The sequence below is a fragment of the Castanea sativa genome, chromosome 11, assembly GCF_040712315.1.
Source record: "Castanea sativa cultivar Marrone di Chiusa Pesio chromosome 11, ASM4071231v1".
NCBI lineage: Eukaryota > Viridiplantae > Streptophyta > Magnoliopsida > Fagales > Fagaceae > Castanea > Castanea sativa.
Genome location: NC_134023.1, coordinates 61,318,274 through 61,336,416, shown reverse-complemented (window position 1 = coordinate 61,336,416; position 18,143 = coordinate 61,318,274). Strand labels below are relative to the sequence as shown.

The 18,143-nt window shown below is 33.2% G+C and overlaps 1 protein-coding gene across 2 annotated transcripts; it reads right to left on the bottom strand.

Moving 5' to 3' along the window:
- Positions 1–264: 264 nt before the first annotated feature.
- On the bottom strand, positions 265–14,393 carry LOC142617229 (uncharacterized). Of its 2 annotated transcripts, none has more exons than XM_075789998.1 (11): positions 14,261–14,393; positions 11,613–11,684; positions 11,351–11,505; positions 8,840–9,127; positions 8,076–8,205; positions 6,213–6,320; positions 6,032–6,134; positions 5,797–5,922; positions 3,308–3,501; positions 2,923–3,044; positions 265–802 (listed from the first exon to the last, which is right to left on the bottom strand). In XM_075789998.1, exons 2-10 carry the CDS (start codon positions 11,663–11,665, stop codon positions 2,948–2,950), a joined length of 1,254 nt encoding a protein of 417 aa, XP_075646113.1. In that variant the 5' UTR covers positions 11,666–11,684; positions 14,261–14,393; the 3' UTR covers positions 265–802; positions 2,923–2,947. The 2 variants fall into 2 exon arrangements, with proteins under 2 accessions (XP_075646113.1, XP_075646114.1); XM_075789999.1 differs by having other exon boundaries at positions 8,846–9,127.
- Positions 14,394–18,143: the final 3,750 nt, after the last annotated feature.

Here is an 18,143-nt window from a genome sequence, read left to right as displayed (position 1 = left end):
ATGTTATTATAATTTTTTTCTCTCTATAAAATTCATTTGAGTTATTGTACATTATTATTCTCATTTTCTATTGGAAAAGAATGTATTTTTTTTGTTGCAGAAGATTTTCTCACTTTTTTAGTTGATTCTTGGTCACATATCATTATTATCAATGATTTTATATAAAATTAAAATCTCATGATTCTTAATCTCAATATATGATAGGATCCAGAAAGCCCTTTCATCAACTAAGATCTTGATTTTAACAACCATGTTGTCAGAAGGGAACAAAAGAAAAGGCCTCATTTTAACAAATGAAAAATATTAGTTATGAATATTTCCCTAAGATCTATATTTCCCAAAAACTCTTTCCTTCCTAAAATTAGGTTGGAAACAACAACCAAAACTGTTCTTAAGAAATATCTAGAGCTTTCATGTGAAGTGTAACACAGCCATAAGGAGTTTGGTTCCAGGATCAAAACTGCTACAAGATTTTCAGCTACACATGCAATACAACAATGCTGACCGTCTATTTATATGCCACAGTTTGCTACAAGATTCTCAGCCCCTTGCCCTCTCACAATGACAAAAATAATCTTCCTTTGGCAGAGCTGTTTCCCCCAATACAGCTCTTGTCAACCAGGAAAACCACTATTCCTTTTTTTTCCCCCTTGATTTTGTCGCATTTCTCACTCCGCTCTTATCCAATCTGCAACTTTTCCAAGTCTATTCCAGCACTAAAATGTGGTCTACATTCCGTACGGTACAATTTAAATTTCATTTCTCAATGTCCACTGCTTATCAAACTATATTTCTGAATTATCTGAAAGATGAACATGGAAACAGTCAATAAAATAATCACCAATCATGACTATAATAATGCTTTAAACACCAGGCATGAAATGTGACTCTGAGAAGTAAAGCAATGTCATCACAAAAATGGAGCTGCCAGAAAATTGAACAAGTGATTCTTGTACAGAATTCCAGGAAGGACAGGGAGAAAGATGAAATCAAAACAAAACAAACGATAATTGAGTTCATTAGAAATGGCAATATCCAAAACAACATTACATGTTCAGATGATTGGGATAGCCAAATGCACAGACTGTGTCTGTAATGTACTTAAATAGTGCATACTGAAATGTATTCTCTCCAAACTGCATACTTCAGTTAATGAGCTAACCCTAATGCCATAAAAAACCAAACTGAGCCAACAAGGTTGAAGAACCAAAGAATGAAAACCTCTTAATTTAATACCTGGTGATAACGCGGCATCAGATTTAGATACTGTTAACCATAACAAGGCCAGCAATGAATTGTATTTAAAGAGGCAATATGCAACCCATTTTATGGGCGTTTCTAAAGGAATGGTTTTGTAATCATGAGGGTAGAAGCTTCTTTTGAGGAAGCTAATATTCATTAGGTATTGTCATCCCATACAGGGGCCAGGATTAAATGTAGTATTTAAAATGGGTAATAGGCAACCTATTTCTAAAGGAATGGTTTTGTAATTAGGAATGGTTTTGTAATTACGGGAATGGAAGCTTCTTTCAAGGAAGCTAATAATCATTATTTGTCTAGTTTTTTCCTCATATTACTATTCTATATGATCTTATCAAGATCCATATCTAATACCTATAATGAAATAACTACCTTGCGGGCACATTGAATACTGCCCATGCACTCAGTAATATATCTGTTGCCTTGTGCTGTGCATACAATACAAGCATGTTATATATATATATATATATATATGAAAGTGATTTGCAAAAGGCCAAAACCACAAAGAACACGACTAGTGCCAAGGGGCAATTTGTTGGTGATCAATGCCAACAAAAAGTCTGCAGTTCTAGATTCCTTATCTTATGGGCTGGGTAAAAAGGTTATGGGAAAATTACATTTTAATCTCTATAGCTGAAGGGTGTCATAAATTATATCCTATAGCTTTAAAAAGTAATAAATTAAACCACGTAGTTTCGTAAATAACAATTTTCTAACTTAAAAAAAAATAAAAAGTAGCAAATTAAACTTTAACCCCATTTAAGTCTCATGACATTGTGCTTGGGATTTAATATTTGACAGAGAGTTGAAATTGTTACTTTTTGAAGTCTCGTTGTTTAATTTTACCTCTGAAACTATAGGATTTAATTTGTTACTTTTTGAAATGGGCTTTTATTTGTTACACCTTAATTATAGGATTTAAAATGTAAACTTCCCAAAGGTTTGTTTGGGAGGGGAGGAGGACTCTACCTACAACCACCAGAAGCCATCCATGAGAAGGGTGCACCTTACAAAGGTGGGACCAACCTCAACACAATATGAATGTAGCGGGATTTGAACCCAAGCATTGAGCAAGTAGCTCAGTTTCAGGCTTATTCCATAAAAACAGAGGATCTCTGCTTGACCACAAAGACAAGGAAATCGCCAGAAACAACATCCATCTCAAACCAGAACAGATGGAACTGTCCAATTTATTCAATAGCATGTTCCGATGTTCAGCAACCTACAGTTTTTTTGTCAATTTGATGTAAAGTCAGCACTCAGCATAGCCTCTTTCAAAATAGGTCCTCAGGGCACATCTCTTACTTGTAAGCAGCAGCTTTGTAGGCTTAATAATGCAACAGAGATTTGAAGATGGTTTTATATATATAAAAGCAACTATTTTACTGCCTCCAGTAAAGCTCAGTATAGAATACAATAAGGTATCATTCCATGATGGGTACACCACACATGCTCTTTTAACTTATACCAGCCACTTGATACAATTGCTATATGTGTAAGTGCTAAATGGAACATATTTACATACATCTTTTCTTGCACTGACATTTTCAATTTCAAAAGTTAAGCTTTAGCTTCATCAATGAAATGTGTTACACATACAATTACACACTAGAATATAGGCAAAACCATTAACAAATGTAGAATATAAAATGTAAAACTTACCCAACAAATGTCCAAAAAGCTAAACTCAACTTGCTGTAGGAGGTCTTCGTTGCACCACCAAATCATCAGCAGAGTAATAATCAGCAATCAGCCGATACACGTATGATGGATTGTGCCCCCCTCTGTGAAGGAAGTAAAGAGTAATTTACTTGTAACAGTTACAGGATAAAAGAATTTGAAATATCAAGATCGGTACAAAAGTATTCAAAATTCTCAAAACCAGACTAAAAGCATACAAAAGTGAGCTAAAAGTATGCATCCAATAGCAAACATTCCATAATGGGGCACAGAAAAGGTTTTTTAAATGAGCTCCAGAATATATAATTTTGGAACCCAGGTAAATCTTTTCTTTCTGGAAATTTACAAAAGATTTTGTTGAACTTACGTGTCAGTAATAAAAAGACTAACAAGCTTTGGTGGCACGTAATCAAATGTTGGATTGACCACATGAAGAAGAGGGGAAGCAGTGCCAATTCCAAAATCCATGCAATCTGAGAACTCTCCAAAATCCAGCAGCTCAGATGGGGATCTCAGCTCATTCAGTAAGACCTCAGGATTGTGTGGATACAGAGGGCACAACTGTCATGTAGATGAAACAGCAATTCATGAAGGTACAACAGCAATAATTGGAACAAAAAGAATAACAATAATTTCAAAATTTTATGAAATGAGATACAAAACTTAAACATCTCCACTTGCTAGTAATCAGCATGCCAGGAATTAGAGCAAAACATGCATTTCAGTATTCACTATTCATTAACTCCATCAAAATAAATTTAAGCCAAAGTCATTACAAATTTGTGGCCATTTCTTTCGCATTACATAATAAATTCTTAGGCCACTTTTTTTTTTTTTATAAGTAACGAAAAATATATATTAGAGAATAACACAGCCCCATACATAGGAAATGTACTAAAGAGGCAAAAACATCAAGAAACCAAATTACAATGATCAAGCAAAACAGGAAGGGAAAGACAAGAAAAAGATGGTAAAACTAAACACCATTCGAGAAGAGTAAAAAAGGAAAAAGACTTAAACTCAAGAATAGACCGTTCACGACCCTCAAAGCTTCTAGAATTTCATTCCCACTAGATACACCACATCAAACAGTGCGGCACCATCCTCCAAATCACTATATTGTGATGACGCCTAAAATTGCAAGCCCAACAATCCAACAGATCCACTACCCTTTGCAGCATCACCCAACAAATACCAAACAAGCAAAAGACCATACTCCACATCTCATATGCTATAGGACAGTGAAAGAGGAGATGATCTACAGATTCCCCACACCTTTTGCACATATAACACCACTCAAGAACAACAAAATGCCTCTTCCAAAGATTATCAATAGTAAGAATCTTGCCTAGAGCAGCAGTCCAAGAGAAAAAAGCAACCCAGGGGAGAACCTTCGATTGCCATATCATTTTCCAAGGGAAAGGAGTGGTAGTGGGGGGAAAAGGGAGTGATAATACTCACTCACCTCAAAACCTCGCCTGCTGGCTAGCTTCCAACAAAGCTTGTCAAAACCTACACCCTGCACCTTTGTGGAATAGATCAAAACCATAAACGAATCCAACAAACGTAACTCTTGATCATTCACTAAACGGTGAAATTGTAGGTCCCAAAAAATTCTCCCATTTGCATAGCACATAACCTCAAATACCGAAGCATCCCTTGTCCTACTAATATTGTATAAATCTGGAAATGCCTCCTTAAGAGGACAATCCCCACATCACACATCATCCCAAAACTTCACACGAGTACCATCACCCACATCATACCGAAGGAACTTGGAAAAATTCAGCCAACCACTTCTAATAGACTTCCAAATAGACACCATATGCCCCGGACACAAATTTTGTACACCAACCACCCCAGTCATTCCCATACTTCGCCCCAATGACCCTTCTCCAAAGGGCATCATTCTCCACACCATAACGCCACAACCATTTGGCTAATAGGGCAGAATTAAACCTTCTCAAGCACTAAATGCCTAGCCCTCCATTCTTCACTGGCCTACATACCTTCGACCAATTTACTAAATGAAGTTTACGTTCGTCACCGATACCATTCCAAAGAAAATCTCTTTGTAATTCCTCAATTCGCTTGGCCACCTTAACTAGGATAGGAAGGAGAGAAAGAAAATAAGTAGGCAAGCTAGAGATAGTACTCTTAATAAGGGTAACCTTGCCCCCCTTAGATAAATACAATCTCTTCCCTCCAACTAGCCTTCACTCCATCTTCTCCAAAATAGGATTCCAAACCGTCTTATCTTTAAAGGTAGCACCCAACGGAATACCTAAATATTTCAGCGGAAGAGCAAACTCTCTACAGCCCAAAATCTCCACTAGCTCATGCAGATTAGGCATATCCCCAACTGGAACCAACTCAGACTTTCCTAGATTAATTTTTAGCCCTAACACCTCCTCAAATCTAGAGAGAATCCCACGCAAAGCTGTTATATCTAGCTTTCTCGATATCTATGGACATCAGAAATATTAAATAAAATTGGTTACTTAAACTAATAGGCAGCTAAAAATGAGTTGATTTGATTTATTCAAAAAAAAAATGTGTTGATTTCGGAAGAATGTATCACTGATAACTTCAGGCTTTCAGGTTGATTAGCGAAGTGCATATTAACCCGAAAGAGGAAATTTGGGTTAATTTCAAATAGTCATTGTTTTGGAATCATTAAGACTCCATGCAGCAAAGAATTTTAGTCATTTCATAGATTAAGGCTGCTATAAAGAAAATAATTTTAGTCACTTCAAAGCATAAGAACTAAGAAGAGGGCAAGAAATTTAGGAATGTACCAGAAGAGACTTGGTATACTTATCAATCATCAAAACCTCTAATATTGTACCAAATTACCTTGTGACTGCCAGCAAGTACAACAAAAGGGACAGCATGCCTTTGAGCTGCAAGTGCAACCATATTTAACCCAACAGGTGCTATAACCCCACCATTGGCCATGACAGCATGTGCTCCAACTATAACCTTTAGGAATTACAACATTGAAGCCAAAAATCAGTCCAGGAAATGCTGTTCCAATTGAGGAAAAAAACAAATAGAAGGGAAAAAAAAAAGCTTAAGGCCATCAATTTACCATGTTCACACGGGAAATCATGGCAAAAACTGCAGAATCAGTAATTAGTGTAGTTTGTAAACCTCTCGTGACCAAATCTTTTGCAAGAAGATGTCCCTGATACCTAATTTTATAATAAATGGCATTAGAGAGAGGAAATCAAAATTACACCACTTAAAAAATAATAGGCAGTTGCACAAACCTTGGAGCACCCTCTGCTACAAACACCCGAAATGATCTCTTTTTCTCCTTTGCGGCGCAAAGAAATTCCAATACTGTTCTTGAACTTCCTAAAGTTAATATTACCTCACTAAAAAAAATGCAATTAGAAGTGTTTCAGAGATAAGAAAAAAAGGTTCTAGAAAATAAAAACACAGAAAATTATACATCACAAAAGCTGATGTGCATAAGACTATATTTTCAGATTGATGAACAACAATAAAAAGACATAACTACACGGAGTTGTACAAGTACTTTGAAATATTTCTGGAATAACAAGTAAAGGGCGAATATAAATAATGATAAGAAATTATCAAATGGAAAGTTAGCTCAGATGAGACAAATAATTCCCAACCTAGGTGCACTAATTGACCTACATAGAGAGACAAACCCACTCTTCATCTGTGCAATGGTTATCTGGAAAAAGATTAACCTTGAATCCATGAATTGACATTATCTAATCCACAGATTGCAGGCACTCTCCCATTTTCTCTAATTAGCCAACACCTTAATACCTCTCACCTTTATCATATTAATGCCTGCCCTAGATCATGTAAGTGGCAACCATTTTCATAAAATTACAAAACATGGCATACGGGAGTTGTTGAACCTAGGTAAAGTACATTAATCATGCTACTAATGCCAAGTTGCAAACCACATATGAATTTATTTTTTTAACATTTTACATTACATTTCTTAGCCTAATAGACAGAAACATATCACAAGATGCAACATTTGTGTGTGAATGTGTGTTGTGGGGGGTAAATCTCAAGATATATTGAATATTAATCCACAAACAGCTTCTGCTCTCCCTGCATGAATCAGTCACTTAGATACAAATTAGGCATCACACAAGCAACTATGTGGTCCAGGGTATGACAGCAATTCAACATTCTCATCAGAAAATCTGTTATGATGTTTAAGGGATTACACTTTCTCATATAAGAAATCGTAAGCTGTTCTGAATCATCTTATAAAAGTCACATGCAGCACTATAGAGAGGAGACAACTCAATGTAAAGGGATGATCATATCCAGAAGAGCTTTGTTCATCTTGAGAAATGTGTAATATGGCCAAATATCAGACTGTTTAAATTTTAATTGAGTGGATCAGATTGGCACGCCACGTGCCATCCAATTAAACAAAAACCTATGTTGGTTCTCAAAAGGTGGACATAATGCTTGTGACATAAGTTAACACCAGGATCAAGGGTATTTTTTTAAAAGTAAGAAAATTATGTATTAAGAAGAAATACTGGAGAAACCCTAGTACACGGAGTATACAAGAGCCCCACCAAAAAAATAACATCTCAAATTACAGAGATCTAAAAAATTAGTAAAAGAACAACAAACATGATTTGGATATCCCTTAGCCATCCGAATAAATATCTCAAAAAGTCTAAATTGAAGCACCGCTGAACACTAAAAAGAAGTCAATTAATTTTCAACATTAGTGCTTTTACTGCAAGTTCAAATTTAAGGGAAAACATGGATTCCCTATCAAATCCACAGTTTTAGCCATGTCAGACTGCATATTATGTGGAATTCAGCTTCTAGTCTACAGCATTCCATACTCCATTTCAACAAAAAAAATAAGATAAAATAAAATAAAAACAATTCTTTTCACAATATAAATCATAGCAATACAGGAAGACTTTGGCAAACAAATGAATCATTTCATGCATAACAACCTCAACCATAACTCTTCAAAAATAAACAAATAGATAAATAAAATAATTAAAATATATATATATATATAATAATAAATAAATAAAAACACATAAACGGTAAAAGGTCTTTCCTAGGGGCAAATCAAAGTTAATATTACTAGTTAAAAAAAGAATTACTTTTGATGAATGTGCTCTACTGCTTGCTCGGCAATCAATTCATGGCAAGTGGTAATATCTTGAATGAGTTCATTTAACGCTTCAATGACATCATGTTTCAGCTTCCGACTTCTGGAACTTTTATCAGCAGCTGCCAAGGAAAATAATTTATCAACCTCAAAAACTCATCCATTTGCAATTTATTATGCAAACAATCACATTCAATATCAATTATATTATTTGAGTTAATTAGATAGAATGATGTTTGATTATGAACTTACCAAACTTAGATTTACAAACAGTGTATTGTTTAAAATTATATACAAAATGGACTATTTATACTATCACTAAATTACAAATAATAATTTGATCTCTAATGAACTTAGTTACCAAGTTACACAACTCAATCCCAAGTCTATATAATATTAAATAAGCATATAAACATATAAGTTACATATACTCTAATCGAGCCTTATACTCAAAAAAAAATTCACAAACGCAATTTTATGTTTAAGCCTGGCTCATTTAATTGTCAAGCCTAAACTTGTGCTTAAGCTTGGCCCATTTGCAAAATAAACTAACATGAACAAGCTTGTTCTAAAGCCAATCCTGAATTGTTCGTAAATAGCTTAGCTCCTTTACAACCATATTCTAGATTGACTAAACAGAAATATAATATGTGAGGATAGAAGCATTTAAAGACAAGCATAACTAATGAAAAATAACAATAATAACAATACTACTACAACAGCAATGATGAATACAAATAAAATTATGGAGCTCACACTTGCTTTTTCCTTCAGAATCACCCCCAGATGAAGAAGTGTGAGGAACAGCACCCGAGTCAGGCACATCCTCAAGAAGAGTTTGCAAGGAAGGTGGACGCAAAGTGCTTCTTGCAGCCGCAGCAACAACAGCAGCCGATAGAACTGGATGATTATCCCTCTCAGCATCATCTTCATCATCACTAACACTTGATAAACCCAAACCAGCAATCGCAGCCGTTGCAAGAGAGAGATCCTCCTCCCTAATAATGTGCAAAACGCGCCTCACAATATTACCGACAGCAAGCTCTTCAATTAAGAAAACAACAAATATAAGTCTTACTTTTCCATATAAGTAAACCTAAAAATTGCAAGTCATCCTTCATGATAACCATCATAGTAATGTGATTAGAAAATATCCATCATGAATATTGAAGAATCATGCAAAGATATTCGGCCCTTATAAAGTATAAACATGCCTTTTATATAACATGCTGGAGTTCATAATCTGAGAAAAAGGGAAAAAATACAAAATTACATATAAATTCAGAGGAATATATAACTTTTTTTTCTGGAGAGAGAGAGTAGATAGACAGATAGAGGCCATAGTTCTCTTGTAACAGGCACAGCAAAAGGTTGTGTAACATTCTTGCGAATACAACAGCGATCAATAAAATACTTTTTTGTGATTCAGCATTAGAGAAAATGTATAGCAGAAGAGCTCACTTTATACATTCTGTAAATTTGAAGTTGTACTTGACAACATAATAGCCTAACAGATGCCAAGAAAATAAAAGAACAGAGAAAATAGCTTATGTGCACACGAATTAAGAATCAATGTAGAGATCATTGATATTTTCCAAGCAAACAACAGTGTCTATTTATTTTTATACAGAAAACAATCCTCTGGGTCGTATCCAAGAAGATTCAACTTGAGATCTCAGACAACATGTTTCTCAGAGCAACACTATATGAACCCTTTGTATCAAATAAACAAAAATAAAGAAGAAGGAAGGGATTGATACAAGCGTGACAGCTTCAAGGGCTCAGGACTCCAAATAATTACTTCAAGAGCAATAAGCCTCCAAAAAAGAACTCTAGAATATCACTCTGTGGTGAAAAAGCCATATGATCTATCTTTACAAAGGGCTCAAAATATAATTTACACAAAAACCCTAAACCAATAAGGAAATCAAAATAAAAATAAGGCTCCTAGCATATTCTAGACTGTTGGCCCAACTAAATAATAAAATTACAACTATAAAATAAACAATGATAAAGAATATAGTGGCAGCAGTAATTACAGAATCATATGTTCCTCCCATCACAACAAAAAATGAAGGACTTGTACCTTTTCATAACTCATGCATGTACAAATCAATAGGCAGCTAGCATGCAAATTACTAACAGAGCTTCACAATCTAATTCAAAGAAGGGCAAGATTTAGGTACAGTACTTAGGTGTTGTTCCTTAGGTTCCCCTCTTAATATTTTACTATGTGAATTTTTTCATATGGGATAGAAGTGTATTTTTTAGTTAAGTAGCCACATGACAGAATCCTAAAAAGAAAACCTAAGGAACAGTACCTAAGGTACTGTATCTAAGTTTTGTCCTTCAAAGAATACTCATCCTCTTGTGACACATGGTTCATTAAATTTTTGCAAACATGCTTGATTGAGGGTAAACTAAGAAAAATTAAGCTTTGACTGATTTCAGAAGGCATCGACTGATTTCAGAAGAAATCCATGATTACAACTACAATTAACAAAAATTTAGCTATCACATACATGTTTACAACTACAAAACAAACACATGAAAAAAAAAAAAAAAAAAAAAAAAAAAAAAAAAAAACCCTATCATAATTCAATAGTTGGAGGATGGGAGTTGAATCTTGGATATCTCCATTGGAAACACTAGGAGAAGCTAGTTGAGCTATACAAGGTTCTTGGCTAAGAAGAAAATCAACATATTACTTCCATCAAAAATAAATATTATAATTTGCCTTTTTGAAGCATCCACTACAAGTCCTCACATCCACGCAATTGCCCCCCCCCCCCCCCACCCCCACCCCCAAAATAAATAAATAAAAAGGAACCTCACTTGTAATGCTTGAGATAAAAACTTTTTTACAAATACTAGCCCATACACTGCTATAAAATCGTCTAGTAGACCACTGGGAGTTCAATTTACCAATTCCTTTTAAAGTTGCTTCAGTCATGAAACTTAAGAACTACAGGCCTATGATAAGAATAAGAAAATAAAATTCTAATATAACTTTAATTATATATAGATATTCACCCAACATGATGCTTTGGCTTCTCTTTTGGCTTATTTACTTATTTACAGTTTTCTAAAGCCTCAATTTTTTCTAGATATAACTATACTTTTGCCAACCTTTTTTTTTTTTTTTTTTAAAGCAAAATAAGCCACAAAAACTACCCTAATGCCAAACCAAGCTGAAACAATCCCCTCAAGAACACATACTACTGAAAATTTTCTAGTCATGATTAGAAATTTAATTCATACACATACCAACAGGATTTGCAGCAATCAGCTGCTCCCCAACTGCCCTAACGGCATCAATCAAAGCTCCAGCCTGATTTGTGTAGGGCACTCGCGTCTGTGAAATTACCGACCGAAGCAATTCTGCCGTCTGCCTTGATGTGGCCTGCGAGCCCTCGATTTTACTGCCACCCACAATATATCAAAACACAAACACACAAACATATGCTCTTAATCACAGGCTTCATACACCATACGTGCAGCTATACAAAACAGTGCTGAAAAATGTTACCGTTTTCTAAGCTTGTTAATGAAATCATTCACAAGGACCTGCACGTCCGGCATGATTGTCACGAAATTTCACCTAAAAAAACATTGCACACATCTAATCAGTCAAAATTTTAATTTTAAGAAACTAAAATTTCACAGATTCCTCAGCTTTTTAAACTAATACATAGCAGAACAAAGCATATAACATGAAAATATCAAAAATTTCATTTCCTTTCGAGTTTCCTCAGTTCTTCTAAGCAACCAAACAGAGACTACAAATTTGCCACTACCAAATTATCCAACAACATAAAAATCATGCACATCCGGCATGATTGTCACCAAATTTCACCCAAAAACCGTTGCGCACATATAACAATCACAGTCAAAATTTAATTTTAAAGAAACTCAAATTTCACAAATTCCTCAGCTTTTTAAACTAATACATAGAAAAACAAAGCATATATAACATAAAAAGATCAAAATTTTCATTTCCTTTCAAATTCCCTCAGCTTTCTAAGCAACCAAACAAAGACTAAAAATTTGCCACTACCATATTATCCAACAACATAAAATTTATGCATGTCCGGCATGATTGTCATCAAATTTCAGCCAAAAACCATTGCATACATATAACAATCACAGTCAAAATTTCAATTTTAAAGAAACTCAAATTTCACAAATTCCTCAGCTTTTTAAACTAATACATAGCAGAACAAAGCATATAACATGAAAATATCAAAACTTTCATTTCCTTTCAAGTTTCCTCAGTTTTCTAAGCAACCAAACAGAGACTACAAATTTGCCACTACCAAGGGGTGTTTGGTACACCCACTCAAACACACATTTTTAGTTTTTAAGCAACATTACAAGCATTTTCATACACTTTTTCACCCACACGTATTTCCACACATGTTTTCAAACACATGTACCAAACACCCCCCACATTATCCAACAACATAAAAATCATGCACATCCGGCATGATTGTCACCAAATTTCACCCAAAAACCGTTGCGCACATATAACAATAACAGTCGAAATTTTAATTTTAAAGAAACTCAAATTTCACAAATTCCTCAGCTTTTTAAACTAATAAATAGAAAAACAAAGCATATATAACATAAAAAGATCAAAAATTTCATTTCCTCTCAAATTCCCTCAGCTTTCTAAGCAACCAAACAGAGACTAAAAATCTGCCACTACGAAATTATCCAACAACATAAAATTTATGCACGTCTGGCATGATTGTCATCAAATTTCACCCAAAAACCATTGCGTACATATAATAATCACAGTCAAAATTTCAATTTTAAAGAAACTCAAATTTCACAAATTCCTCAGCTTTTTAAGCTAATACATAGCAGAACAAAGCATATATAACATAAAAAGATCAAAATTTTCATTTCCTTTCAAATTCCCTTAGCTTTCTAAGCAACCAAACAGAGACTAAAAATTTGCCACTACCAAATTATCCAAAAACGTAAAAATCATGCACGCCCAGCATGATGCTCACCAAATTTAACCTAAAAAAACATCGCACACATAATCACAGTCAAAATTCAATTTAAAGAAACAAAAATTTCACAGATTCCTCAGCTTTTTAAACTAATAAATAGCAGAACAAAGCACATTACATAAAAATATCAAATTTCCTCAGCTTTCTAAGCAACAAACAGAGACAAAAAATTTGCCACTAATACCATTTCTCCAGCACTCCACTGTTTGGCTACTCGGAAAATGCAAGGAAAAAAAAAAACTTTCACTCCTGAAATTTTAATTCAGAAGAAACTAAAATTTCAATGATTCCTCAGCTTTTTAAACTAATACATAGCAGAACAAAGCCCATAGAATAAAAATATCAAAACTTTCATTTCCTTTCAAATTTCCTCAGTTTTCTAAGCAACCAAACAGAGACTAAAAATATGCCACTACCAAATTATCCAACAACATAAAAAGCATGCACGTCTGCCATAATTCTCACCAAATTTTCACCCGAAAAACGTTGCACACATATAATCACAGCCAAAACTAGTTTCAAGAAACTTAAATTTCACAGATTCCTCATCCTTTTAACTAATACATAGCAGAAAAAAACATATAACATAAAAAATTAAAAATTAAAAAAAAAATTTCAAAACTTTCATTTCCTTTCGAATTTCCTCAGCTTTCTAAGCAACCAAACAGAGACTAAAAATTTGCCACTAGTTGTAATACCATTTCTCCACCACTCCACTGTTTGGCTACTCAGAAAAATGCAAGAAAAACAAAAACAAAACAAAAAAATTCCATTCCTGAATACGTGAAACACGTAGACAAAAATTGGAGTCTAATACAAAAAAATTAAAAATAAATAAATAAATTCTAACTATTAAGCTTATTTAAGCTCATTGAATTTCCATGAAACAAAAAAGAATAATAATAAGGAATATGAAGCTATTAACAATAAGAGCAAAATTCGTTAAGTTTTCTTATTGTTTCAATTATTATTTTCTGAGTAACCAAACACGGAACAAAGAATATAAGGAAATGTAAACATATAAAAAAAAAAAATGATGCTATCATTCTGAGAAGGGAATCGTGAAACAGTAAAAAGGAAGATTAGGTGGAATTTTACTGAGAAAGATTTAGAAAATATATTAAAAGAAAGAAAAGGTTTGTGAATTTTTGCTTACAGCTGAGATCAAAGACGCATATGAGTGCAAAGTGCGAGAGGGGTTTTTGCGTTTTGGCGATGAGAGAGAGAGAGTTTGGGTTTTCACTTTCAGAGCTTCGATGCTCACAGCTCACCTGTGTGTTAGAATACGCAACCTCTTTTGAGTTTGGGTTTGTGGGTTTTTGGGTTGGGTTCTTGACCCGGATCCGAACTTGGCTCTGTGTTTTTTATTTTAAAAATGGTAAATTGTATTACCCATAACATTAGTGGTGTTTGAAATTTAGACCTTGAATTCTGAAATTTGAGATATTTAGATTTTATATCCTGAAATTTAAAACTTAAATTTTTTCTCTTAAAGTTTTGAAGTGTAATATTTAAATTTTACACCTTGAAATTTTAAAATTTAAATTTTACCCTCTAAATTTAAAGAGTAAAATTCAAACACCTCTAAAATTTAAGAGGTAAAATCCAAATTTTAAAACATCAAGGTGTAAAATGTTAAAATCTAAACACTCCAAATTTTAAGAAGTAAAATCCAAATTTTGACATTTCAAAAACTCTCCTAAGCATTAGGGGTGTAATTTAGAATTTAACTTTTTAAAAATTATATAAATATAATAAAATATAATTTTGGAGTTTTTTTATTCATGTTCTCCACCACTGCATAATGAATACTCGGCCGAATACATTTTAATGGATTTGGTCCAAATCCGCAAATACATTTTATCGGATCGGCCCGAATCCAAATCTTATTATTCTTGATGTTATCCAAAATAAATAAATTTGGTTCCAATCCTATTAAACTATCCAAATAAGGGGCCCAACACATTTTATTAGATTTGGCCCAACTTCAACTCTTTTTTTCTTTATATTATCTGTGTTCTGATTTAAGCACTTAATAAATGCAACAATTCAAAAGTTGGATGTATTTATTTGAAAAAAAAAATTACCAATTCAAGTAATTGTTATGTTTATATTATAAATTTTTTTAATGTTTTTATATAATAAAAAAGCTATATATAATATTATTTTTTCCTTGGATTGAAGTCCAATATTTTTGCTAATACCTTTTTTTATGTGTGCTAATAATTTTTTTTTATATTATTATTATTATTATTATTTGATAAGTTACATACAATCACCGATTTATGTGGAAGGCTACTAGAAACAATTTGAGATAAACCTACAGCAGTGGAGCTAAAAATTTAGCAATTTAGCTCCACTAAAAGTTACTTTATCTATTTTACCTACACACATGCTGCAGCAGTGGATCTATTTTAGTTTTCAACACAATAAAATAATATAAACATCATAATAAAATAATATATCTACCACAATAAAATAATACATCTCACTACAATAAAAACACCACAATAAAAAAGGTAATGTGAACACAAAATAAAAAATTAATTTTTTTTTTTAGCTCTCATGAATAGTGCACATCTATTTATAGATGTGCACTGTAGCAATGATAAAAAAATATAGATTTAGCTCCACTGCTGCATGCTTCTTTTTGGTGTTTTGGTGGAGCTAAAATAGCTATATAGCTATTTAGCTCCACTGCTGCAAGTGCTCTTAAATGCTTATATGCTAGCCTGATAGGCTTCTTTTTCTTCAACTTGAGGACTATAATCCATCTCTTTCATCACAATGGGTTTTCTGTAAGACAGATGATGGGCCAGTTCCCTGTTGTCTTTGCCCACTTTGAAACTTCGGCCTTCCTTTTTGTCTTAATATTATTTTCATACTTATAAAAAAAAAATGGTAAATTTTAACAATCTACCTAAGGTTTGGCAAATACAGTTTATTGGATTTGGCCCAAATCCAAGTCTTTATTATTTAAATTATTATCTAAATAAGGTATTTAAATTTAAGCACTTAATAAATGCGAAATTCCCAAAAGTTGGATGTATTTATTTGAAAATAAAAAATTTTACCAATTGAAGTGTTTATATTATAAATTATTTTTTTTAAAAAAAACTTTATGTACTATTTTTGTTTCCCTTGGATTGAAGTCCACAATGTTTTTTAACAATTGTTTTTTATAATAATTGATAAGTTATATACAATCACCTATTTTTTTGTGGAAGGTTAATAGAGTTGTAAATAAATTAAGTTTTTTTCCAAACAATTTGAGACTGGTCATCTATTCCAACTTTTTTTTTTTGTTTACTTGAAAACACAATTTTGAGATACCTCTTTTTTAAATATCAACTTGAATCAACCATTTGTTTTCACCAGTAATCTAACTCTTAAGTGTACTTCATGTTTAACCATTTCATGGAATACTATATTTAAATGATTTAACTCCAAGAGGTTGGTTTAATGGTTTTTAAAGACTCATGATATCCGTAAGATCCTAATTCAAAACCTCTCCAACATCTTAGGACCACTTTAATGAGATTTATCTTTGTAATAACTTGATACATGTGGAATGAAAAAACTATATACACTCAAAGAGGTAGTCAGATACTCGAAATGGTCTACATACTCTTGTTTGTTAAAAAAAATTCTAAATTATTTATAAAATGATGCAATAACTTCATTATTGTAGGGCCAATAAAAAAGGGAAAAGTTTGAAACGGGGAATCAAACACTAAAACAAAACTTTGTGACATTAAAGGTCTGTTTGGAAACAGCTGAAAACTAAAAACTAAAAACTGAAAATATTGTAGCAAAATAATTTTTAAATATGTGAATAGTGCTGCGGGTCCCATTTTTAATAAAAAATGGCTGAAACAGTGTATGAACAGTGCACTACTGTGCGTGAACAGTAACCGCACAATAGTGAACAGTACCGCTTGTCTCCTGTTGAAACTCATGCACAGGGAAAAAAAAAAAAAAAAAAAAAAGTCTGAAACGTGAAACCTAAATCGTGGACACTGGCTTGTCTATCCAAACCCACCCTAAAAATGTGAAAATCTTAAAGTTAAAATGTCAAAATAAAAATAAGCCCAAATTTTGACCTCGAAAATAAAACTTTTTTTTTCCTTAAACTTTTGCGGGTTAGCATACCCAAACAAAGAAGGAAACTTGGTTCAAGTCCAATCTCTCTCTATTTGCCTCCACCGCTGATCTGTAACCTCGTCCTCTTCTGTCTCACTTTCTTGCCGGTAAATACACTGAACATTTATAAGAATTCCTAGCAATCGTTACTTTTGACAATTTGTGATTCAGTCCCGCTGTGTGCATTTGGTTTGGCTTATCTGCTGATAGTGGGGTAAAAGTACAGTTATACCTAAACAAAAAAGTAAGGCTTTAGTATGTTGTGCATATATAGATAACCTAAAGAAGCTCCGGGAAAAAGCTAAACCAAAATGCAGTAGACAGTCTAGAGAAACTCTTTCTTAATCAAGAATTCAGTTCAACATCATAAATTTTTTTAATAAAATTACTGGATTGAGTTTCTTCCAATAGCTTGGTAATGATGCCAAGCAACCCTAGGTTGTGAAGTGAAGCCTATGGTTTGTGAACTGTTCCCCCTCTTTCCCCTATTGTTTTCAGAATTCCTAGATCTAACAGTGTACAGAGTGCCACGTCATTTAAAATTGTGGTGTTGGATACACCTTTAGATTTGTAATATTTAATTTGAATCATGAACTAGATCATTTCAAATGGAGAGGATCTTAATACATTGCTTCCTAATTGTATTCCTACTAGTACCAGTGCTGCATCGCTTTTATTTTTATATCAATTAAGATAGGTAAAATTTTCAATTTAGGACAAAAGGGAGTTGGGAAGAAGTGGTGATGGAGAGAAATTCTACTGCTCATGCAATGGAATGGAGTATTGAGCTGGAGAAGGCCCTCCACTCCAAAAAACCTGGTTAGATCTCACTCTATTTTTTTTTTTTTACAGAGAATTCTCATCTCTTAACATTTTTTTTGTATCGATGCTGATTT